General features: G+C 30.9%; 2 protein-coding genes and 1 pseudogene across 2 annotated transcripts; 1 reads left to right on the top strand and 2 right to left on the bottom strand.

The window, feature by feature from the left end:
* The first annotated feature begins 4,533 nt into the window (after positions 1-4,533).
* LOC114377966 (probable polygalacturonase) lies at positions 4,534-9,252 on the top strand. Its single transcript, XM_028336461.1, has 6 exons — positions 4,534-5,264; positions 5,822-6,139; positions 6,515-6,635; positions 6,886-7,060; positions 7,201-7,271; positions 8,321-9,252. The coding sequence occupies exons 1-6, from the start codon at positions 5,247-5,249 to the stop codon at positions 9,010-9,012; spliced, it is 1,395 nt and encodes a 464-aa protein (XP_028192262.1). The 5' UTR covers positions 4,534-5,246; the 3' UTR covers positions 9,013-9,252.
* Positions 9,253-9,580: 328 nt separating this feature from the next.
* On the bottom strand, positions 9,581-11,638 carry LOC114377961 (annotated as a pseudogene).
* Positions 11,639-13,273: 1,635 nt separating this feature from the next.
* Positions 13,274-17,782, bottom strand: LOC114377952 (probable WRKY transcription factor 47). Its single transcript, XM_028336437.1, has 7 exons — positions 17,316-17,782; positions 17,146-17,217; positions 16,919-17,053; positions 15,508-15,618; positions 15,255-15,401; positions 14,985-15,098; positions 13,274-14,309 (listed from the first exon to the last, which is right to left on the bottom strand). Exons 1-7 carry the CDS (start codon positions 17,595-17,597, stop codon positions 13,716-13,718), a joined length of 1,455 nt encoding a protein of 484 aa, XP_028192238.1. The 5' UTR covers positions 17,598-17,782; the 3' UTR covers positions 13,274-13,715.
* Positions 17,783-22,748: the final 4,966 nt, after the last annotated feature.

Raw genomic sequence — 22,748 nt, 5'->3', positions numbered from 1 at the left:
CTCAAACGAAAAAAATTACAAATACATTTAACCCCTCTCCCAAGGGAAAGCAAAAAAAAAAAAAAAAAGAACTACACCTTAGAAGCCGGGCCAATAATAGATTATAAATCCAAAATATAGTGATCAAATTACATGTGACAGCATTTTAGTTTTTTTTGTCAGGGTCCTGAAAATCACTTTGCGCGTCAAACATTCTTGCTGAATTTTTCCCGACAGGTGAAAGTTCAAATCTATCGCCTTGAATAACTTCCTCAACAATTTTATTTATGGTGCTTCCTTCAACCTGCATTCATTGAAGCATAATGAATAACTCGGCAAACCAAGATCCAAAAATTCAATAAATAGAAATTTGGGGAATGTAAAAATGGTAAGCATAAAGTGCCCGTTCCCAACAATGCAAAAAGTTCTCTAACAATAATTATTCATTAGGAAGCCCGGCGAAATGGCGTTAATTTTTTTTTCGAGTATGATTGTATTACAACAAGGAATCTATAAAGAACTGAGTAATATGGGGGCTAATTGTAATATTGAAGAAAACGTGAAAACTGAAAACAAAAATAGAACAAAAAATTTCAATATCTCAACAATATATAGCTTGTACCGTAGAAACTGATGAGTAAAACAACATTTAACGTACCAGAGTCGAAGGTTGGACCTTGAATTGATGCTTCTAAGTTCTAATCACACTTCAACGCTGAACTCAGAATTCAGGAGCGATGACAGATAGAGCCCTACTTTCTTTCTTGCCGCGTTTCATATAATAGATTTGGGCTTCGAAAGGTTTTTAGCGCGCTGTGATAGGGGCTTGGACTGGGGACCACACATGGCCCACAAAAATGGGCCCAAGTGGAAAAGGAAAGTGTGGCCTAGGCCTCTTTAAAAAAAAAAAAGAAGCAAGAAATGGTTATAGACTTATAGTTGATTATCTTCCTAACTTAAAATGTTAGATATAAACACAACACTGCAATGGGTATCCCAAATTCTCTACTATTTTTTTTATTGCTTTTAATTATCTTAAAAATAAAAAAATAAAATATTGATACCATGGGCTAACATGTCTTGCCCCATTTCATGTCCTTTTTTTGACAAACTAAAATAAGTCCGTCTAAGTAAATTGGTCATGGATTGAATACTGCCAATTAAGGATAGGGATTTTTTTGCAAGATTTAGGGTTTAGGCCTTGATGTGCACAATTTTCAAGATCAAATTCAATGGGTCCACGGTAAACTAAACGAAAAAGAAAGGATAGGGATTTTTTTGCAAACTTTATTTTAGCACCAATGTTTATTTGTAACGAATATTCAAGCATGCACTTAATCCATCTTAAAAAATAAGTCAGGTCAAATATGTTTTTATTAGAAGCAGAAAGCCAAAAAATAAATTATTAGGTAATCTTAAACTACAGGATCCCATTAATCTCTATATGACATGTTATTAAGTGTTATTATTTTTTTCATAACTTAATTTTTTTAATAATGTTATGTAAAGATTGATTGAGATTACAGACAAGTAAAGTTCTAAACTACCTAATAATTTTTTAGGTGAATCATACTTATAATTAACTGAACATGTCTACTAAAAAATAATCTAAACAAGTTCATACAAACATCCTAGTTTCTATATTTAGAAATCTGAATTAATTCCAAGTTATCATATTGACTAAATTTATTAGGATCGGCCTAAGAGGTTTAAATAATTCATGTAGAGTTTTTAATTCTATTTTCATTGTTCTCATTTGTAAAAAAGATATCATATTCACAATAACAGGAAGAATACTTAAAATTGCTATAACGAAAGAAGTAAATGTGTGAACTTTACCTTCTAAAGCATAGCCACGTGACAAATCCAACTGCCCCACATTCATCCATATTTGAACATTAAGGAAGGCTAATAATGCCAGACTAATTCATACTGCATGGATTGGATTGATCACAGAGTTGGTATCTTTAATAGATGTTGAATTCATTGAATTGTATAAGTAAACTTACAGGCTATTGTTGTTATTAGCTACATACAGCCTAGATAGATTAGCCTTTTATCCAAGGGATGAAAATCTCAATGTTTGATTTATTGATCTTTGATCCTATTCAGACTTGAGTCTTGGATAAGACCTATTTAGTATTTAAATACATATCATTATTCATTATGCATCTTTTTCTTTAGTTTTTTTTTCCCTAAAAAATCTTGACTAGCAATTGGAAAATCTAAAACAAATCTATTTATTGAAGAAATTAAAAACTAAAACGCATTTTTCGTAACTAAAGAAAAGTTTAAAATAAGAATTTTAATGTTTATGTTATAAAATAATTTTACACTCTCAATCAATTATAAATTATTATTTAAATTACTTTAGATAATTTTTTTAAAACTTAATAAACTTAAGTTATCATTTGATGATTTTATAAAAAAATTTATACCATTAATACATAATTTTTTTTCTCTTAAAATAAACTGATGAAATTAGTGACAATCATAAACCTAATCCAGTCCATAAACTTATAAGTTTTAATCTTTTGTATCAATTATAAGTTTAATCTATGATCTAAAACTTATACACTTAAGCTTCTTAAAAAAATATATGTCTTATAAAAATTGGACTTAAATCCCCTCATAAATTTAACATGTATTTTTAACATAATCATATTCTATTTACTAGTTCCATAATTTTTTAACTTTAACTTTTCTTTATCAGTGGGTTTAGACATTACTTTGGGAATCTTAAATTTTGTTAAATATAACAGCAAGATACCATTTTTTTTTCTTCTACGAAAGAATCATAGAATTAGAAAGTTAATTCCTATTACTAAGCTTTTGATCAAAACAGTTTTACTAATTAGATGTTTAACTCAAATTTAACCCGTTAGTGATAAGTTGAAAAAAATCTTAACAAATATGACTGAACTCAATTTAATTAAAAACAATGGGAAATCCGACCCCACCCAGCATCTAATCACCTTCGTGAAACCGTCCATATGCTTGAAGTGGAGGTATAATATAAGGGGCACCATGCAAAAAGATGGACATGTGTTAATCAACCCCCTTGCATGTCGGACTCATCTACGAGTAGAGATGCACATTGAATAGTGCTTTCTTTTGTTCTTTATATATATAGGAAAAAACAGTTGCAAAATGCTTGAAGATGTTGAATATTTTATGGAAAACATCAACGAATAGAGATATTTATGTTGATTATTAATGAATTAAGGGCACGTCGTTACCTTCGTCCTGTACAATCCTTGCAATGTGGTGTGAGTCCACCAAGTTAATAATAACTTTGTCTGAATAGCTTATCGTACCTATGTTTTATTATATTTGATTTAATAACAACAATGTCCTAATGGAGTGCAAGTGTATTACGCCGAAATGGGTTGTTTTGTTTATCTTCCCTTTGATGATTTGATTCATGCTTGTGGTGTCTTCGGTATAAGAGAAAATGGAGGAAACTAGAAAGGATAGAAGAAGAAGAAAAAAGAACGAAAAATACAAAATAAAATAGATTACTCTACCATTCGTAACATATAGTATGGAAGTACTGTCGAGCATGGGATTAACTGTTGTTAGGTTGTTCTAATTTATCTAATGATATTTTTAATTCAAGTTTTAAGTAAAAATTGTGTTAAATATTTAAAAGAATTTTTCTTTCACATAATCATCCTATATTTTAACAAGATTGTTTTCAATAGAAAAAAAAAATCTTAAAATCATACATTAAAGAAAACTCTTGAAAACATACTAATATTAAAATCATACATTAAAGAATAGCTCCCGAAAAACGTTTCTTCTAAAATAAAAATTCAAATCTATCTTACAAAAGTAGATTTATAATATACTAATATTAGAACCCGTGAAATGCATGATTTTTGAAGTGAAAAAAAGTAAAAAGTGAAACGTTTTGATTAAAAAAAAAATAATTATGTGACAACTGACAGTTGTAATATATATATATATATATATATATATATAATTTCTTGTGTTTATTGTTGTTCATCACATCATTTATTAAATGATGTTCCACATTTTTTTTTTTTTTCTCTCCTTGTTGTATAATTTATTATATCAATTACATTTTTTTATACAAAAATGACTTTGTGAAGGTGGAATTAGAATATATTTGAATTGTAATTATAAAATTATGTATGAGGCAAAAGTAATTTTGTTTATAAATCAAGATTATTATTTTTTAATTTACATAAAATATACATCACAATATTTCTAATTACAAATGGAAGACACTTAGTTTGTTTTCATTTTCCACATCTTCCAAGAAGCACATAACTGTAACAGCAATGTGAACAGGGTGAGATGGTCCTGATCAATCCTCATCATGATTCATGAACTGCTAATTACATTCATTTATTATCATCTTGGAATGGGGACACTGAATAAACGACGAACCTCATTTCTTATTTTCAGCTTGACCAATAAATAACGAACCTCATCTCGCTCCAATCCGATGTTTATATAAAGCAATAATTTTTTTTATTCACATGAATTAAATTAAATACAAAAAGTATTACAACAACTTATATCATTCAATCAATTGAATTAAATCACATGGAGCCGTTGATCATAGTGTTTGAAAAGGTAGATTGATCAAATCAAATATTACGTACGAACTGGAAATTGTTTTACGATCAAAATCACGGATTCATTCATAGGTTTTCCCGAGAAACACGCGAACAATGTGGTGAGTGCATCATGCAAGCCTCTGCAATTGTCTCTGTTTGTGTCTCTTTCTCCCCTTTTTAGGAAGTCAGCGTCACTGCTTCAGCAATGGAATAATCATCGGTGAAATACCCAAAACCAGACACCGCGATCAACTGATTACAACAGTTTCTTCGTAGCGAGTTATGTCTTCAAAATCATTGCTTGCTGTTGGTGGCTTTCTGGGTTAGTTGCTTCTTCCACAATGGTAGAGAGAGAGAAAGAAAGAAAGAGTTTGGAAGAAGATAGAGAGACATACTGAGAAAGGGGGTCCTACTGCTTAATTTTTTAGGGGCATCAACAGTCCCTGTCAAGGATTTTTACTTGGGTTGGGTGGTGCTGCTATGTTCCCAAATTGACCCATCCAATCACCATCACTGTATCAGCATCACACTCTTTTCTTCCTCACCATTTTGATCAATAAACCAAAGCTTCTCTTCTCTCTCTGGTCCTTTTTCCATCACTAGGGATTTCAAATTGGTCATTGAGGGTGGCTCAAAAGCTCTGCCTCTGGTCAAAAGGGACAAGTGGATCTCACTCATATGAAGAGACTTTCAACTGTGAGTGAGTTTGTGTTTGCTTATTGGCTTGTTGCATTTTATTCCCTCTACCTTTCCCCTTGAGTGGTCTCAATCCAATGTTACTTTTTGGTTTCCACTGCCAAGCTTAGTGTAGTACTGGGTGGAGTAGTAAGATCTAAAAACAAAATTTGTACACAGATCAAGAACAGCATTCATGGGATTCTCCGCTGTCTACCTTAGTGTAATTTAATCTGTGTTACTTGTTATCACTCATGCTTGAAGAGGTGGTCAATCAGAACTGATTGATCTTTGGTTTTCTACTTTTTTCTGTTGCTTTCCTGGTATTTGAAAATGTTTTCTTTCTTATTTAACTGTTTGATGAAATGTAGCTGATCTGAGTAGATTTTCCATTCATCAATTTGAAATTCTTCGATCAGGCTTTTATAGTTCTGTAATTTCATATTATTGTTGCTTGCTGAGGTACTGCTCTCGTTGCAGTTGAAGTAGCATGTGAACTGCTGCTTATGGTTTTATAGAAATTTATATTTTCCACAATGAGGACACTTCTAACCGATGGTGGCACGTTTCTCTTGCAGTTGGTGGATGTGTTTTTGGTTCTTGCATTGTTCAGTTGTAGCACATGGACAGTGTGGAGCAGCTCATGCTGCAATCAGATAAACTTGAATGAAGTCCGGCCTCACAGTGTCAGTATTACTGAATTTGGAGCTGTTGGCGATGGGATCACTCTCAATACAAAAGCATTTCAGAATGCCATTTTCTACCTAAATTCATTTGCAGACAAAGGTGGAGCCAAACTTTTTGTCCCAGCTGGCCGGTGGTTAACTGGAAGCTTTGATCTCATCAGCCATCTAACTCTGTGGTTGGACAACGATGCAGTAATTCTTGGATCAACGGTAATCTGCTCATTGTAAATAATATGGTGAAATGCAAGGAAAAGGGAAATTAGCGTATCTGCCAAATGGGTGTTTGCTTTGCTGGCTTGCCTGCAATGTAATTATGACATAATTCAATGTCAGTTTCAGCATAGACACAATTATGCATATTAATCAATTTGGCAGTGTTTTATTATAGTTAATTAACAATAGGTACTTCCTGAGCTATATATGTGTGTTAATTTGCAATGCAAGATTTTTCTTATTATTTAATTTTTGGCTTAAGAAATCTATTTATGTTTGTATTTTATACACTGGTAGTTTAATCTGTTGACCTTGCTGTCTCAATTATGATATGTAGCATGTGACATAAATGCCATACCATGTTTGTTACAGAACTCTGATGACTGGCCAGTTGTGGATCCTCTACCATCATATGGTCGTGGAAGGGAGTTGCCTGGTGGAAGGCATAGAAGCCTCATTTATGGGTGCAATTTAACTGATGTTGTCATAACAGGTTGGTAATATTCAATGGGGAATTATCTTCTCTACATACATTTCAATCACACCCAAATTTTGACACTCTTTTCACCTCTCTCTATCTCTCTCTTCTTTCCATACTACATCACCTATCATATTTATTATTTTTCCTCCTTTCATTCTTATCTCTCTCTTCCCTCCCAAGGTGTATGCACCTGCAATGGGTGTGGAAAAAAAAATCTTTTTTTGTATTTCAATTTATTGATGCCATTGGTATCCCAATGAAGGTAACAATGGAACTATAGATGGTCAAGGGAGTATCTGGTGGAACAATTTTTGGAACAAAACACTGAATTATACACGTCCTCATTTGGTTGAGTTGATGAATTCAACTGGGGTTCTCATCTCAAATGTAACTTTCTTGAATTCACCATTTTGGACTATTCACCCTGTATATTGCAGGTTTGTTCCCTTAAGAAGGATTGAATTTATCCATACTTATTTGCTGAACTTCATGCACTTAAATTACCATTTTAAAATTATGCAATAGTGAAGCTTGCATGATTAGGGGGAGATCTGAAACTGTTTTTCTGGATGAACAGCCATGTAACAATTCAGAACGTCACAATCATTGCTCCTCTTAGTTCACCAAATACTGATGGCATTAATCCAGGTGAGTTTTCTCCCTTAAGCCAAAAAGTCATACCCTGTGTAATCAATAATGCATAACTATTCTAGATTGATTTTCAACAATCCAGTGTTAGGTAGTGTTTGGTTTAAGGGAATAAATTAGAGTTGAAAGTGATTTGAGTTGAATTGAGGTGAAAGTGGTAGAGAAGTATGCTTGAAAAAAAAGGTAGATGAAAGGTAGATGAAAGTTTTGAAAAAAAAGGTGGGTCCCATGCTTTTTTACTTTCATCTAAAAAATGGAGTGTATTTTGAGATGAAAGGGAGTGAAAGTAAGGGCTGGTGAGAGAGAACAGTAAAGACTAATGCACTTGCCAAAATTGACCTTGATGAGAAGACCCTCATGTTGCTTTTTTTTTTTTTTTTCGTGTCTTCTCTGCTAGTGACAACATAATCAATTATGCTTATAGCATAGTCGATTAGGTTGTCTCTCATTCAGACTTTCTTTCAAGTGACATTAGATGAAGTTGCATAATTGATTATGTAATTTACATAATCGACTACTAGTACTCAATTAGTTAAAAAATAAATAAAATCATGGCATCTTTAAGAGGAAACATGCACTCTTTAAATGGGGTAAAATGGACATTTGCTTAATTTCTACTTTTTTACTTTCTCCTTTTATTATTTACCTATTATTTTAATTTAATCTTTAATCTCTTTTACACTCTCTTTCATCTCAATTTATCTCAATTCATCCCTCTACCAAACATAGCCTTAGTGTGATATCAAGTTCTTGTCATGATTTGTTTTAAAGGGAAATTTTCATCTGACCAAAGGAAGTCTAAATTTCTAAAACCGTGGTGCAATACATTCATCACCTAGTCAGGTTAGGCTATCATTGTTATTGTGTTGGTAGTGGTGCTTACATTCATAGAAATAAAGCTATATGTATCTCCTACTGTAGTTGTGTTTTTTCATGTCCGGGTTAACTTATGTGCCCTCTACTTGACACTTAAACTGCACCAGTGTCCTTACCAAATTTCTTTCAAAACACTAATCATATTCTCATATATACCTTCTAATTGTGTCCAGACTCTTCAGACAATGTATGCATTGAAGACTGTTATATAAGCACTGGTGATGATCTGATTTCCATCAAAAGTGGATGGGATGGATATGGCATTTCATTTGGCCGACCCAGTACAAATATTAACATCCGCAGGCTCATTGGGAAGACAACGAGTGCAGGGATTGCTATCGGAAGTGAGATGTCTGGAGGAGTATCGGAAGTTCATGCAGAAGATATTTACATTTTTGATTCACATAGTGCAATTAGAATAAAAACTTCTCCTGGAAGGGGTGGTTATGTAAGAAATGTCTATATCTCTAACATGATCTTGGCTAATGTAGATATTGCTATTAGGTTTACTGGTTTATATGGAGAACATCCTGATGACACTTATGACCCAGATGCTCTACCGGTAATAGAAAGGATTACTATCAAGGATGTGATAGGGGTAAAAGTCAAACATGCCGGCCTTATACAGGGTATTAAAGGTGACAACTTTGTCAATATCTGCCTATCAAACATCACCCTTAATGTGAGCTCAAAATTGCCATGGAACTGCTCTTACATTAAAGGATTCTCTGACTTGGTTTCACCAGAAGCTTGTGAGCCTCTCAAAGAAAGAATATTCCCTGAGCATTGTTCAGACTGTTACTATTTACCAAACCACTTGAAGAGTTTGAGTAATCAAAACTGGGGTGCTTGGTTACTGTCTTGATAATTATGGAGTTTAGACATTCAAGCTACCAAAGTTTACTTATAGCTGAAATTTAATTGGCGGGTTTTTTCAACAGAACAAATTTTACCCAACGGAAGTTGAATGGTGTTGCTGATCTGCTGTTGTCTGTATGCAGAATGATACCGAGAGATGATTGTTTCTTGTAACTCGTGTGCAGTAACAAATAATTGAGTGATTTATCAGAAATATGAAAATGAATGATTTCGTGTCTTGCTTTCCTAGCTACTTATTATTTTGGAGAAGTAAAACCAATTTTTTTTTCCATTGATTGAAAACAAATAAAGACAAAAAACGTCGTTGATTGTTGATAGAGCTGAGGTTACTTGGATATTATTATATTGAATAAGGAATTCAACAAGGGAGAGGGGGAAATGTAAACAATTTCCCATCTTTCACTCTTAAGCATGTCAGCATGATTATTGTTGGTTGTGTTTCATTTTCATGTAGCTTTGTTTATTCTTGGGAACTTGTCTTGCTGAGAAGTGAAATGAGTACATAAGCTTTGTTTAAAATAACTTTGCCTTACTAGAAAATTGGAATAATAATGGATAGCAGGGAAAAGAACATGATTGCATTGCCTTTATATGAGAATTAACAGATCAAATGAGCCATACTTACAGGTTCATTGGCTAGTAGGAACATAAATTACATGTATAAAAATTAAACAGAAATCCATATAACATAATGATTAACCATCCCATGTATAAATTATAAAGAATCAATGATAAAATGGACATATCAACAACTCTTTCTCTAAGGTTGAGAATCTTAACTTCTAAAATACATTGCTTATCTTGGGGATGGTTCGCTATCATCTTTGCTGATCACTGAACAAAGAACCTGCCTTGAAATATGTGTTTCGAGCTCCCTGGACACACCAGTTAATTTCAAGTCGAAGCTGCTTCTATATTTGTGATGTGGAGATGCCATCATGCTGCTGGAGAACACCGTTGGTGAACCAGCAGAAAATCTCCTTCTTGGGCTTGAAAACCTTCCTGGTGATTCGTTAAGTCTGCCTTTTGCTATAAAAGATGTTGAGCCAAAATCTTCAGTGTCCATATTTTTATATGTATTCATCAATGGTCCGCATTTTGTTTCCAATGGAAGAGGTTTTAATGAATTATGTTCACCCATTGGCTTTTCTCTCATAATCCTTTCCCTGGCCTTCTCAGCTGCCAGTAGGGCTTTCTCTCTGGTCAACTTTGTGAGTTAATGCTTACATGGAACTTCTTTGTCTTGATCAAGGGGGAGGGGGAAGGTTCAGTTTCTCCTTCAATCCTGATAGACAACCTAGGTGAGCTCTGAAGCTCAAAACAAACTGCCCTGTTAGTTGAGTCAGAATCACGGCATAAAATGAAGCAAGCAATCTATCTGATTCTTACCTGGTTTCCTTTGCATAGAAACCCTGACATTAGTGTTGGCTTTTCAGGTGAGTCAAAATCAAAGCTCTCATCTGAAGAGAAATCAGAATCATCGAATGATTCCAATTCCATGGCTTCATTCTCTTCTTTCATGGCTAGAATATAGTCATAGGTTCTCATTCCTTTCATCAATAACAGATACAACAGGATTCAATAGCAAAGGACATTCCAATAAAAGGACATAGCTAGAAATTGATGGCAAAGCACTTTCGCAAACTGATTATTATTGATTTAATAGCATGTGTGTTTGTCTTAAATATCAAAGCATAGTAGTATATGATCATTGATAGTTTCAAAAACAGGAAACAAAACTACCTTTCGTATGAGAACTACATGAAAGAAGAACAGCTGTCCCAGTGCTGCTGAACTATAAGCTGTCAGTAAGAGAAGAAACACCTGCAGCATTCCATGAAAATTGAAAGAAAATCAAATGCAATGTTAAATCCTAGATTCAAATCTCGCACAGAATAGTGAGAATACAGAAAAACTGATTCAGACAGCTCTTACACATATGGTGGCAAGAACTCCTCTTGGAAAATCTACATAAAGCTTCCTCTGAAGCTCCTTTTCTATTCCTCTCCTATCAACAAAGCACCTGATAAATATAGCAATTGCAGTCCCTCCTTTAATCAAAAGCTGTACACATAACAAACAATGTTGGAAACAACTCAACTAACCTAGCCGAAGCACTTGCTATTTTGGTTTCTAAAATTGGAAGAGTCTATACACTAGTGATTACCGATCATTAACAAGACGAAAATCATGAGAAGAAAGAAGGCTGTGTAGTTCCTTTTCCCAACACAGTTATTCAGCCACTGGAGACAAGCGATGGCAATTATATATTTATATCACATTATCACAATAACCAAAGATGAGAAGAAATACATGAAATAAGAAATGACTGAACATAATACTACCTACCCTGCAATGGTGATCAAACCCTTCAACACAGCGATTGCAGGTCCTGCAGTGCTTACTGTGTTTTTTCACCTGATTCACAGGAGAGTTAGATTTAATGGATTAAAAACAAGAATTTGTTTAGACAATCTTCTCAATAAGAAGATATAATAAGAAGGTAAAATGAATAAAGCTTTTCTCCCTTATGTTAAAATTAGCTTATGTATAAGGTAATGTAAACTTTTAAAGAATGGAAGTGGTAATGAAATGTGAGTTATTAGAGTTGCTTCTTCCAACTCATCAACGGTCAAGTCTTTCTTTGTTTTTTCAAAAATTGAACTGAACCAGCCTCCATTGGATGCTAATCCCTCTTTCTCTCTCTTTTTTTTTTCCTCATCCAACGGACACCAATAAAAAGACAAAGTTTGTGGGACCATCCAGTTTCAGGCCTTGTTATCCTATGGGCACTAAAATCCATTGCGCCTTCATTCTCACATCCAACTTCCTAAGTAAAAATAAAATAAAAATACAGCGACTCTCGATTTCTTTTTTGTTAACTAAGTTTTTAATTTCTAATATTTTTTAAAATTTAATTTTTAGTCCCTAAATTTTTGTTTGACTGATCAAGTCTTTCAACTCTTTTCTATTAATATTTTTAGTCTCTAAACTTTCATTCAACTATCAATGTCTCTTAATTTTTTTCCTTTAATATTTATAGTCCCAAATTTTTTGAAAAAATCAATTTTTAATTTTTAAAATCTCATCAAAAAATAAAAATAATAAATTTAAACTTTTGTTCAGAATAAAAAACTGAAATTTTTAGAAGTTTAAGAATTAAAAACTTAATTTTATATATATATATATATATATATATATATATATATATATATATATATATATATATATCATTATCATTCACTCTTGATTTGATTATTCATATTTATTTTTTATAGTTTTTTATTATTCGAATTAACTTCCTTACCTTAAAATCTTGTCCGGAAATATAATGGGGTGTAATGTATTATTAATTTGTATTAATTAGAAAAAGGAAAAATTCCATAAATATCTAAATAAAAAATATAAAATGTATTCAATAATTGATTTTTTAAAATTTTTTATGAAAATATTTAATATATATATTTCCTTTTACGATATTAAAAATATATAAAGTATTTTTATTAAATAAAAATTCATAAAAATAAGATGACTTGTTCATTAAAAAAAAATGACTTGTTCCTATTATTTACAGAATTTGTACGTCTAATTCTTCTAAAAAGTAGTACTTCCGTTGTTTCTAAAATATCGATTTCTTTTTATTTCAAAACTATTGATATTTTACACATTCCAAGTTTCATTAATTATTCTTTTACATATACCCTTATTTAAAATAGTTATATTTGATTTTGAGATCACTATACTTGCAGTCTATTAAGAAAAGCACTTCAACAAACAATAAATCACATTTGTATCTCATATTAAATAAGAGTATTTATACTAAATATAATAATATTTTATATTTATTACATGCTTCTTAATGAGTGTACACTAACCTTAAACATTTCTTCATCAATTAGGTTAGATCTTATTCCATTGGTGTAATAGCCTATGAAAACATGAAAACCAAACACAAAAACTTAACATGCTTTTGACATATATGTTTTTGGAACAGAAGAGTAATATATACGAGTTGTTATTCTTTGTGATTTCTATGTAAATAACATCTGCCCAACTTGTTATTGTTGCTTACACATAAGAAGTATATTACAATAATTAAGCTTTTTTTTTTTCACACATCCTCGGTTTGAAGACTATATAAGTCTAGACAATTGGCCAAAATGTCCGGACAGACAATTTTTTTTTTTTGAGACAGATAATTTATTATTGTATATGAAACTTTAATTTTGTACGTGTAATATGTATAATACCTCATAAGCATAAATCAATAGCATTTATAATTATACATCTCATAGAAATTGAAAATGGAAATAAAACGTAACGAAAAGTTATCTCCAAGAGTCTTGATATAAACATTCTTAATCTCACTTCATAAAGTTTGTCAATAATTTATTAGGCATCCTCTTGAATATATTCCCATCTTGAGTTCATTTTCCTTGACCTATAGATCAATAGATCTTTGTGCTTCAATTATCTAACCAACTCTTCCACACGTTAGGTAACAAAACCATTTTGGCCATTCTTATTCTGATTGTCCAACACACTCCTAATCATTTTTTGTTATATAATAATCATCATTCGACTCTCATTTTTTTCTTGTGTTACAATTTTTTTTCCTAAGAATAAACTATATATATATGCTCTATCTAGTGGGTGACTCGATATGTGGTGTATAGATAATTGTGAAAACTAAGTGGATCCAGGCAACATAGATGCCCCATTAAGAGGAAGAACATGACTTCCGCCATTGCTACTATTGTTGTTGTTTCCATCAGTGCCTATAGGAGCTCCAATAATTGATGAGATAGCTGCTGCTAATGCTATAGTGAAATTCGGATTCGAAGCAATAGCTGCACTCATCGTCTCAGTCAAAAACAAAGGTTGTTGTTGTTGGCCTAGTGGATGTGGCATCTTGTGGGGGAAGATGACAGGGTGTCCTAGTAGCTGGGGAATAGAAGTTGCATGCAATGGAAGAAGGGATGTTAGGGCAGAGGAAGTTTCCCGATGCAGTTGCATAGGGTTGGTGGTCATGTCAAGGGTGATAGTAGGAAATGGTGCAGATGTTGAGAGGGTTGCCATTGGGATGTAGGGCATGGAAGAGAATACTCCTACAGTGTTACTTAGTGCTTCGGTATTAGATATTGAACATGAAGAAGATAAGAGCATAGCTGCAGCTGCTGAGGTAGAATTGGCCATGACTGTGGCTGAGGGTGGAAGAGGATGGTTATGATTGCCTTCATAGGTTGTTATCAACACCGTCTTGTCCTCCATGCATCGTTGCACCTATACAATCATAACCATGGCATATTATAATTCTATTCACATTAAGAAAATTAACCAGTAAACAAAAAAGAAACAAAGACTAGGAAAATTGGCAAATTAAATAGGTATTTTATTCCTTACCTATCCATGATATTATGGGATTCCAAAAATATAAATAAATTGATTTATCTATAAATCATTCGAATTTAATTCATTAAATTAATATGTAATCAAATTTGTTTGTTAAATTAAATAAATAATTTTAAGTTTAAAGTTGAGTTTTAATTATTTAAATAAGTTAGCTCGAATTAACAAATCTCCTATTTGTAATTCATCTTTATTTATACAAAATTATATTTTTATTTTTATTTTTATTTTATTTTCTTGTTTTAAGACACTTGATAAATATTAATTTAATGAAAATATTTAATTTACAATAAAATTTGATAAATAAATAAAATAATCAAGTCATAAATATGTAAAGCAAGTTAAATTCAGGTTTCATGTATGTAATTTAACAAAGCTAAACTCAAGCTTAAATTTGGTTTATTTGAACAAATACATGTATTATGTGTACTTTTTTTTTACAAATTAAGTTTGAACTTTAAGTAGTTGACTCAACTTATTGTCATCTTATTAATTAGTATCATCTCCCTTAGATTAAAAGAAAGATGAAAATGAAAATTACTTTGTTACCTGCTTACGAACTGGGCATCCTACGGCCATAGTGCAACGATAATAGGCACGGGGACAAGGATTACCCTTGGCTATTTTTTGTCCATATTTCCTCCATTGACATCCATCACTAATCTGAAAATTAATGCACATTCATTATATACATATAAATGTGTGGATTAGTAGATTTAACTGGAAAAATTTATATTTAATTAAGTAGCGTTATATCAATTTACATAATATGCAATAGTATAAATTATGACATATAATTAAAATAAATTTAATCATTACCAAAGGAGCTTCTGATTTTGCACGCACGGAAACTCTGGTTTTTTTGAAAGGAAGCTCACTAGGCTTGGATTTTTCAAAGGTGGGGCTCTTGGATGACCCCCAACTGTGTGAGGACGTTTGTTCAAGAACATCTTCTACGGGATCACCCTGCTTTTCCAATTAATGTTACGTTTAGTCAAATGATGGTCATTTTTTATATATAATTAATAATTAATTACCTATGAATTGTTTGAGGAAATTGAAAAATCAATACCTGTTGACCAGATTTATCATCTGGAAATGATGCAACTTGAGCGTCTAATTTGGTGCATGGTCGTGGGTCCAGTAAATGTTGGCCAAATATCATCGAATTTGTCTCCACCTTCTGTTCCATACACACATAGGTTAGGTTGATAGTTTGTAATTGACACTGGATAAGCTAGTTGATAGTGATGAATGATTATAATAGCTGAGTTTATTATAAGGCATATTTATACATTTTTATATAAATTCTATTTATTTTAAAATAACTACTACTTTTATTTATTTTAAATTATTTTTCATGTATGAAACTAAAATACTATTTTTATTTTTGAACTTTTTATTAAATAAAATAAAATCATAAAAAAAGACATGTTCATAAAACTAAAAAAAAAACATGTTCCTATTATTTACACATTTCATGTGTGTTATTCTTGTTTGAGGAGTTACTCTTTACAACTTCCATGTAAATAAAATTCATCAAACTTATCATAATTAAGTCATTTTGTCTAACATATCCTCCAACTAAAGACTTTAACCCGTTGCTACTGCTAGCATTTCTAGGAGCCTTATTGTAATCAAACTTTAGTTTTGTACTTTTTTTTTGTGAGGACTTTAATTTTGTACGTGTAGCATGTATAATATTTCAAAAGCATAAATCAAGCAGTAAAAATCAAAATTATTTTGAATTAAACATTTATTTAATGAAAATAATGAGACACGTAATATAATGACTTTGAATCAAACAAAAATTCATTTAGAAACTAAAAACAGAATCAAGAAATCCTTAAACTAAAACAGACCGTATATTATTAATTAAACAGCTCTACTTTGGTCAAAAGATATTATCCGATTTGAACATAATTAAATATCCGCCGTTTGAACTTAGTAAACAGACTTAGTTCATATATGTGTATATATATCTACCAGTCACATTCATATGTGAGGACCAAGCCAGCTCTGTGACCTGTGGTTGCACACATGTTAATCATATCACAGTTAAAGTGAATGTTTCATATTCGGAAAGGGGGTAACAGGTTTAAGCTGTTAAAGATATGAAAGACTGAAGGTATTGTAGGATATGAAAGAATATGGGCAGGGTGAATTAATAAAGAGAACACAAAGCTATTTAATTCATTAGCAACTCTCTGCCCCATATTTTTCTTTAATAAGCAAGATAGAAAAGCGAGGTGAGTATACAAAGGAGACAAACACAAATAGATATTATATATAGACTATATAATTAGAACAGCAGAATATGTATCTTTAGTTATACCGAGAAAAATTAATTGATCATGATATTCATTTTATTTTATTTTATTCGGTAGTGGGAATAACGTCGATCTCATCTGCCCTAGATGTATAATATAATGAAATTAAACGACATATGATTAACTGTTCAACATATACATAAACATAGCTACCTGACACTGCTTTTGCTTCTGCAAAGCAATGAACAATTGTAACTGGTAGTTGTTTTTGGTGATTTGGTCCAACATAGATCTCAGTTTGCAATTCTCTTCTTGTAATCTAAGCGATTCCCTTTGAAGTGTATTCAGCTGAAAACAAAAAAAAATAATAAAAAAATCAAAACTCAATTTCAAGCGTCTCCTTAATTTTGAGGTGCATACATAGATCATATGATGCAAACCAAAGTTTTAAGGTTTTCATCATTTGCTGCTGATCTTGACACCCCAGCACCCGGACTTAGATTTAGCGCAGTCTGTTTATAACACGAGATAAAAAAGAATTAATATTCGGTCACAGATTCAGAATCCAAAGTGCATACACAAGTGGAGTAGTCATAACATGAGAACTTACGTTTACGAGCTGATCATTGAAAAGAGTTGGTGATCTATCGTCTTTAGCCATGTTTGTACGACGATCACGCGATTCTTCTTGACTCGAGTTATAAGTGTCACTGTTCTTTGGTGGTGATGAACTTGATGAGAAAAAATCCACTTCTTTGATGGAAGGATCGACATGTTTTCCGGTGTTGATGGTTGGGGGATCTAGATTGAGATTCTGGCGGAGGAAATCGGTGGATCTTAGTAAGGTAAATTCACGGTTTGGTTGTTGCAATATTTGGTGATGGTTTTCCATTTTTACTGTAGTGATATATATATATGGAGTGAAGAAACAATGAGGTGTGGCAGGTTAGCTAAAAAGGCTTTAAACGTGTGCTACTGCTATAGTGCTCCCTCCTTCTATTCTACCATAGAGTGAGACTTGAGAAAGAAAGATCCAGAATAAATATGCATATGATATTTTGAAAATATATAAGAGGGTGACTTGAAGATACAAAGAGTGACAATGTGGGGAGATATTTAGGTCTACTTTTCACTGTTTTTATAGAACGGGACTGTTTGTCTTTTATTTATGTAGTGTTCTTATTTCTTAAATGAGTAATAATACATAAATATTTTTTTATTTAAATTTTTTATTAATATTTTATTTTTTCCTGTTATATCATAATCTTTAATCCTCCATCAAACCTTTTTTTTTCTTTTTTTCTTTTCTCCTTAGGTTTATCATAGCACATGCAATGACTGCTCACCAAATCTTTTTCTTTATAAGTATTTGTGTTATTTTCTAGAATCATCCTAGCTAGGTGCAACAATACCGTAAGAGGTTAATTAATGAATTAATCTCAACAATACACAGTGAGATATCTTGATAAAAATTTAAATATAATAACAAAATTTGAATGTAATTTAAATATTGAATTCGATGAGCTAAATTTGTTATAACTACAAAAAAATATGAAAAAAAATTCTACATTAAACACGCAAATTAATTAATCTAAAATTATTTTATCTTAACGAGCAATCTAAAGAATTAACTCTACCATTTATTTATCAGTTCAAACATGATTATCAATAATAAAATATAAATGTAATCCATAAGTTTGCCAACATAACGATAATCTCCTTTCCAATTTCCAAAATTTCATTTTCAATATCATAATCAAGAATTTGACTCCTCTAGAATAAGAAATTAAAAGTGTATATAGATAATAAATAAATAAATTGCAATAATTAATAACCATTAAAATAGAGGCAGGAGCAAGTACTATTAAAGACATGATTTATATATTCTCATTCTAATTAACTTTAATAATGCAGCGCTTATACGGTTTAATGGAATTGAAAATATCTTCTTTTTCTAAATTTGTAGAAACCTGATTGGGTACCGATACATAATATGATAATACTATCCTTAAGTTCTAGGTTCAGTTTATTTGGCTAAGAACTACACTTAAGCAAATGCACTACTTTGTTCTCTAGCTAGGCTTTTAGTGTAGTAAAAAATGTAGTGATTAGAGAAGGTGTGTATCAGGTTTTGTAAATTAAATTGGTACATCTTGTACTGATCATTTTGTATTATATTTTCTTTAAATAGTATATTTGCTTATAAAAAAAATCTTATTTTTTCTGTTTTCTTTTATCCTCCTGATCACTTCTTTTCATAGAAACATTAACATTGTTACCCTTTACTAATTGAGAGAGCTAGGTTTGAGAAACATGTGAACATGGGAACGGGATCGAAACATGGCCTTTAGTCATGTCAACCTAGTTGACAACACGGTTTTATATGATCACGGTCGTTAGGAACTAGAAGAGTGGGGCCTGAAGTTTTAAAAAGACAACCTAATTCCACTGGATCGTGTCATCCCATCATCCCTCTATGTCAACCCTGATTCCATGCTGTTGCTGCCATCCATATTACACACTACAACTCTAAGGTTAAGCTTAAACAGAAAGGAAGGTGAAAGACAATAATTAATTTTAAATATGAGTTTAATGATATGCACTGATAATATAAAATTTTATATTATTATTCAATCATAAAATCATAATTAATATGATTTTTAAAGTAATTATTATTAAAATTAATAAATTTATCTCACATGATAGAGATTGTAGTATATATAACTTTTTTCTCCTTAAAATATAATGTTGGACAATCTTTTAACTTGTTATTTAACCTATAAACGAATAAGAGAAATTAGTGAGCAACTACAGATCGATTGACATTGTTTGTCCCGGAGTATAATTTATGAGAAAACAAAAAAAAAAAAAAGGAATCTAGATCAGAGCAAGTATTATCTTTAATTTCTATATTTCAACGAAGAAATGATGCTGTGGATATATAGTTAAGCTAGCGCCGCGTTTATTTTTTCCTTCTAAAATCTAATAATTCTAGTCTATTCTACATGCGAAATGATGAAATGCCGCTACTGACATATACACAAACCAACAAACAATATCAAAATTAGCAGAAAAGATTAATTGACCATCTTCACTGACTTCACATGTTGATTAATTGATGAGACCTGGCTAATCTGCCTGTAATTAACTACTTCAATTTTCATTCCTCATTCTGTAGGAGTGTTTCTATTTAACATAGTTATATTTTCAAAATCTTAAACCCGAAGCTTCTAATTAAAGTATAACAAATTTAACGCATGTGATGGATAGTTTTATAACTCTTTTTGAGAAATCGAGCATGTTACATGACCCCATGGCATTGCCTTAAATTTTTATTGTACTTCCTTGAATTACAGCTTCAATGAGATTAAAATCTGACTTTTATTGTGTGTTTGTAGGGGTGAAATAAAGTGGAAAAAAAGTTTTTTTTTTAAACAGTATGAGTTTCACACCTCTAGCATTCTACTTTAAATTAATTTAAATATTTCTTATCAATTATATTCTATTTTATTTCTCGAGAGTAAGGAACTAGTAAGGTAGGACTACGGAATTTGCAAAAATGAAAATATGGCAATGAAATTATGGAACGCCAATATAAAAATTAATTGTACGATAAATAATAAAGCATCAATGGTTTAATTTCAGTTATTTAATCAATAATTTTGTTTCAGAAAAATAAGCAATATAATAAAATTACTCTCTGTTTAATATAAGCGTTTATAAATTAAAATATACAACTTGTTCTGACTCTTGTTATTTTTTCATTTAGATATTTTTAATATTTCCTCTACTCTTTCATTAAAATTTAAATTTTATACACTACTCCCACTATATATACTAATCATATCTTAATTTTTTTATATATCTTTATATATATATTACTGATTTTTTTAACCGTCTATTCTTTTTAATCAACTTTTTGTTATTTATATTTATATTCTTAAATTGAGTTTTAATAATCTTTTTTAAAAAATATCAATAATTTAAAATAATCTTATATCAATATTCAAATGATTCACTGTAAATCTAAAGTATAATTTATAATTTAAAATTATTTATTATAATTTTTAAAATAGTTATCTTATAGAATATCAAGTCCGAAATATTTAGAAGAAGCGACAACCATCATATTGATTAAAAAATCTCAGCCAATTAGTCAAGTTGGGAAAATTAAGTCAATGACTCAATATATGGCTTTGGACGTGCCACTTAACGTGATAAAAGATATATAGATGGATTTTCTTTTGACAATCTCCTCCTTGTGGACTAGTAAAGAATCATATATACGTGAATACAACAAAATCATGTTATACGATGGCAGAGAATAATGAACCAAAATTATCCCTACATATTAAGAAATTGAACCCATATCTCACCTTCCATGTAACATATGGGATATCTTCAAGTCAATGCCAGGTTATGTAGGTTTCTTTTATATATTTATCTTTCTTTGTCGATAACTTTGACAAAGATGGCATTCATAGACTAGAAATGTTGAACTGATCATCAAGTCGTGACCCTAACCAGAATACTTAATCTTTTCTAGTGACTTTTAAATTCCAATTTTTAATGTGAAGCCGAATAACGCACGCCAGCCTTTTTCTTCCAATAATATTCACTTTGACAGCAACACCTTACGACATTATTGCACAAATAATAGCTACCGAGTGTGGTCAAGCCCGTAAATGAGAAAAAATTATCATCGTGGCTAGAGTGAGCTAGAGACTCTATTTATCCTTTTTTTTTATAAGGATATACAACCAAATTCGTTCTCAAAAGTATAATGTAGTGATAAATTAGTTCTATGAAACAAATATAAATATAGTTTTGAATGTGCAAAAATTACAATAAATTAGTTTTATCGTTAAATTTGTGAGATCATTTTATTATTAATTTATAATATTCAAAGATCAAATTGATAATAAGTTTATTTTTTGAAGAGCAATTTGACATTAAATTGTAAAATTTAAGAACCAGTTTAGTATTAAATTATTTGTATAACAAATTTGATTTGTCATAATTTTTACCCATTTAATTAACGACTAAATTTAAACTTATCTTTCATAGACCCCTTTGTCAATGTCTTACTTTTTTTTTCAAGAACAAATTTGATAAATTATCCTTATTATAACTGTCATTTTTTAGCATATATAGGTTATGGGTTTTTTTAGGTAAGAAAATTTTAGGTTAAATTTATTTTTTAGTTCTCTAATTTATTTTTAGATATAATTTGATCCTTTAATTATTTTTGTTTAATTTGATCTTTTAATTTTTTAAATTGATTCAATTTAGTCCATCAATCTAAATTATAAAAAATCATATTTTATAGCGATTCAAAATCGTCATTAAGTGATTTTAGACCATCATCAAATGCACATTTTTCAAAAAATGAATCCATTTTAAAATTTAGAGGATCAAATTAAAAAAAAAAAAACTTGAGAACTCAATTATACTAAAAAAATCAAAAGACCAAATTTAACCTAAATAATAAATTAGAGGGGGGAAAACTAAGTTAACCAAAATTTTACTATGATTAGAGTGGAAAATCTTGATAAGTTATTATTGTCTTATTGAAACAATGATGTTAAAATTTTGTAAATAATTACTTATTTGTTTAAAAATATATTTTGAGTACTTTACCTTCAAATTGAAAAAATAAAATAAAATCACATACACGACCCATGCAGCCGCACCCGCCCCCACCAACGCATGCATGCAATAAAGGTCAAGACAAAGAAACAATATGTAACAGGAGAGGGAGTATGGTATAAGGCTGTATTATGGAATAAAGCACTCAGGGAGACCCCACTCATATAATAACTACAACTTTTGCCCGCACGTTCGGTTCAAAAAGCACTAAATTAAATAACAAATTCACGACCAAATTAAACTTCACGTGTGTATCAGTAGCAGCAGCTTCTACTTTCTCCCTACACCTATATATTACTAAGCATTAGTTAGATTCCGCATTACCACACATATACCTGCAGCAAGAGAAATTAAACGTACAATGAAAATAAAAGTTGGATAATCTATCCCTCTC

This window comes from Glycine soja, chromosome 2 (genome assembly GCF_004193775.1).
Source record: "Glycine soja cultivar W05 chromosome 2, ASM419377v2, whole genome shotgun sequence".
Taxonomy (NCBI): Eukaryota; Viridiplantae; Streptophyta; class Magnoliopsida; order Fabales; family Fabaceae; genus Glycine; species Glycine soja.
This window is presented reverse-complemented; position numbering and strand designations above follow the sequence as displayed.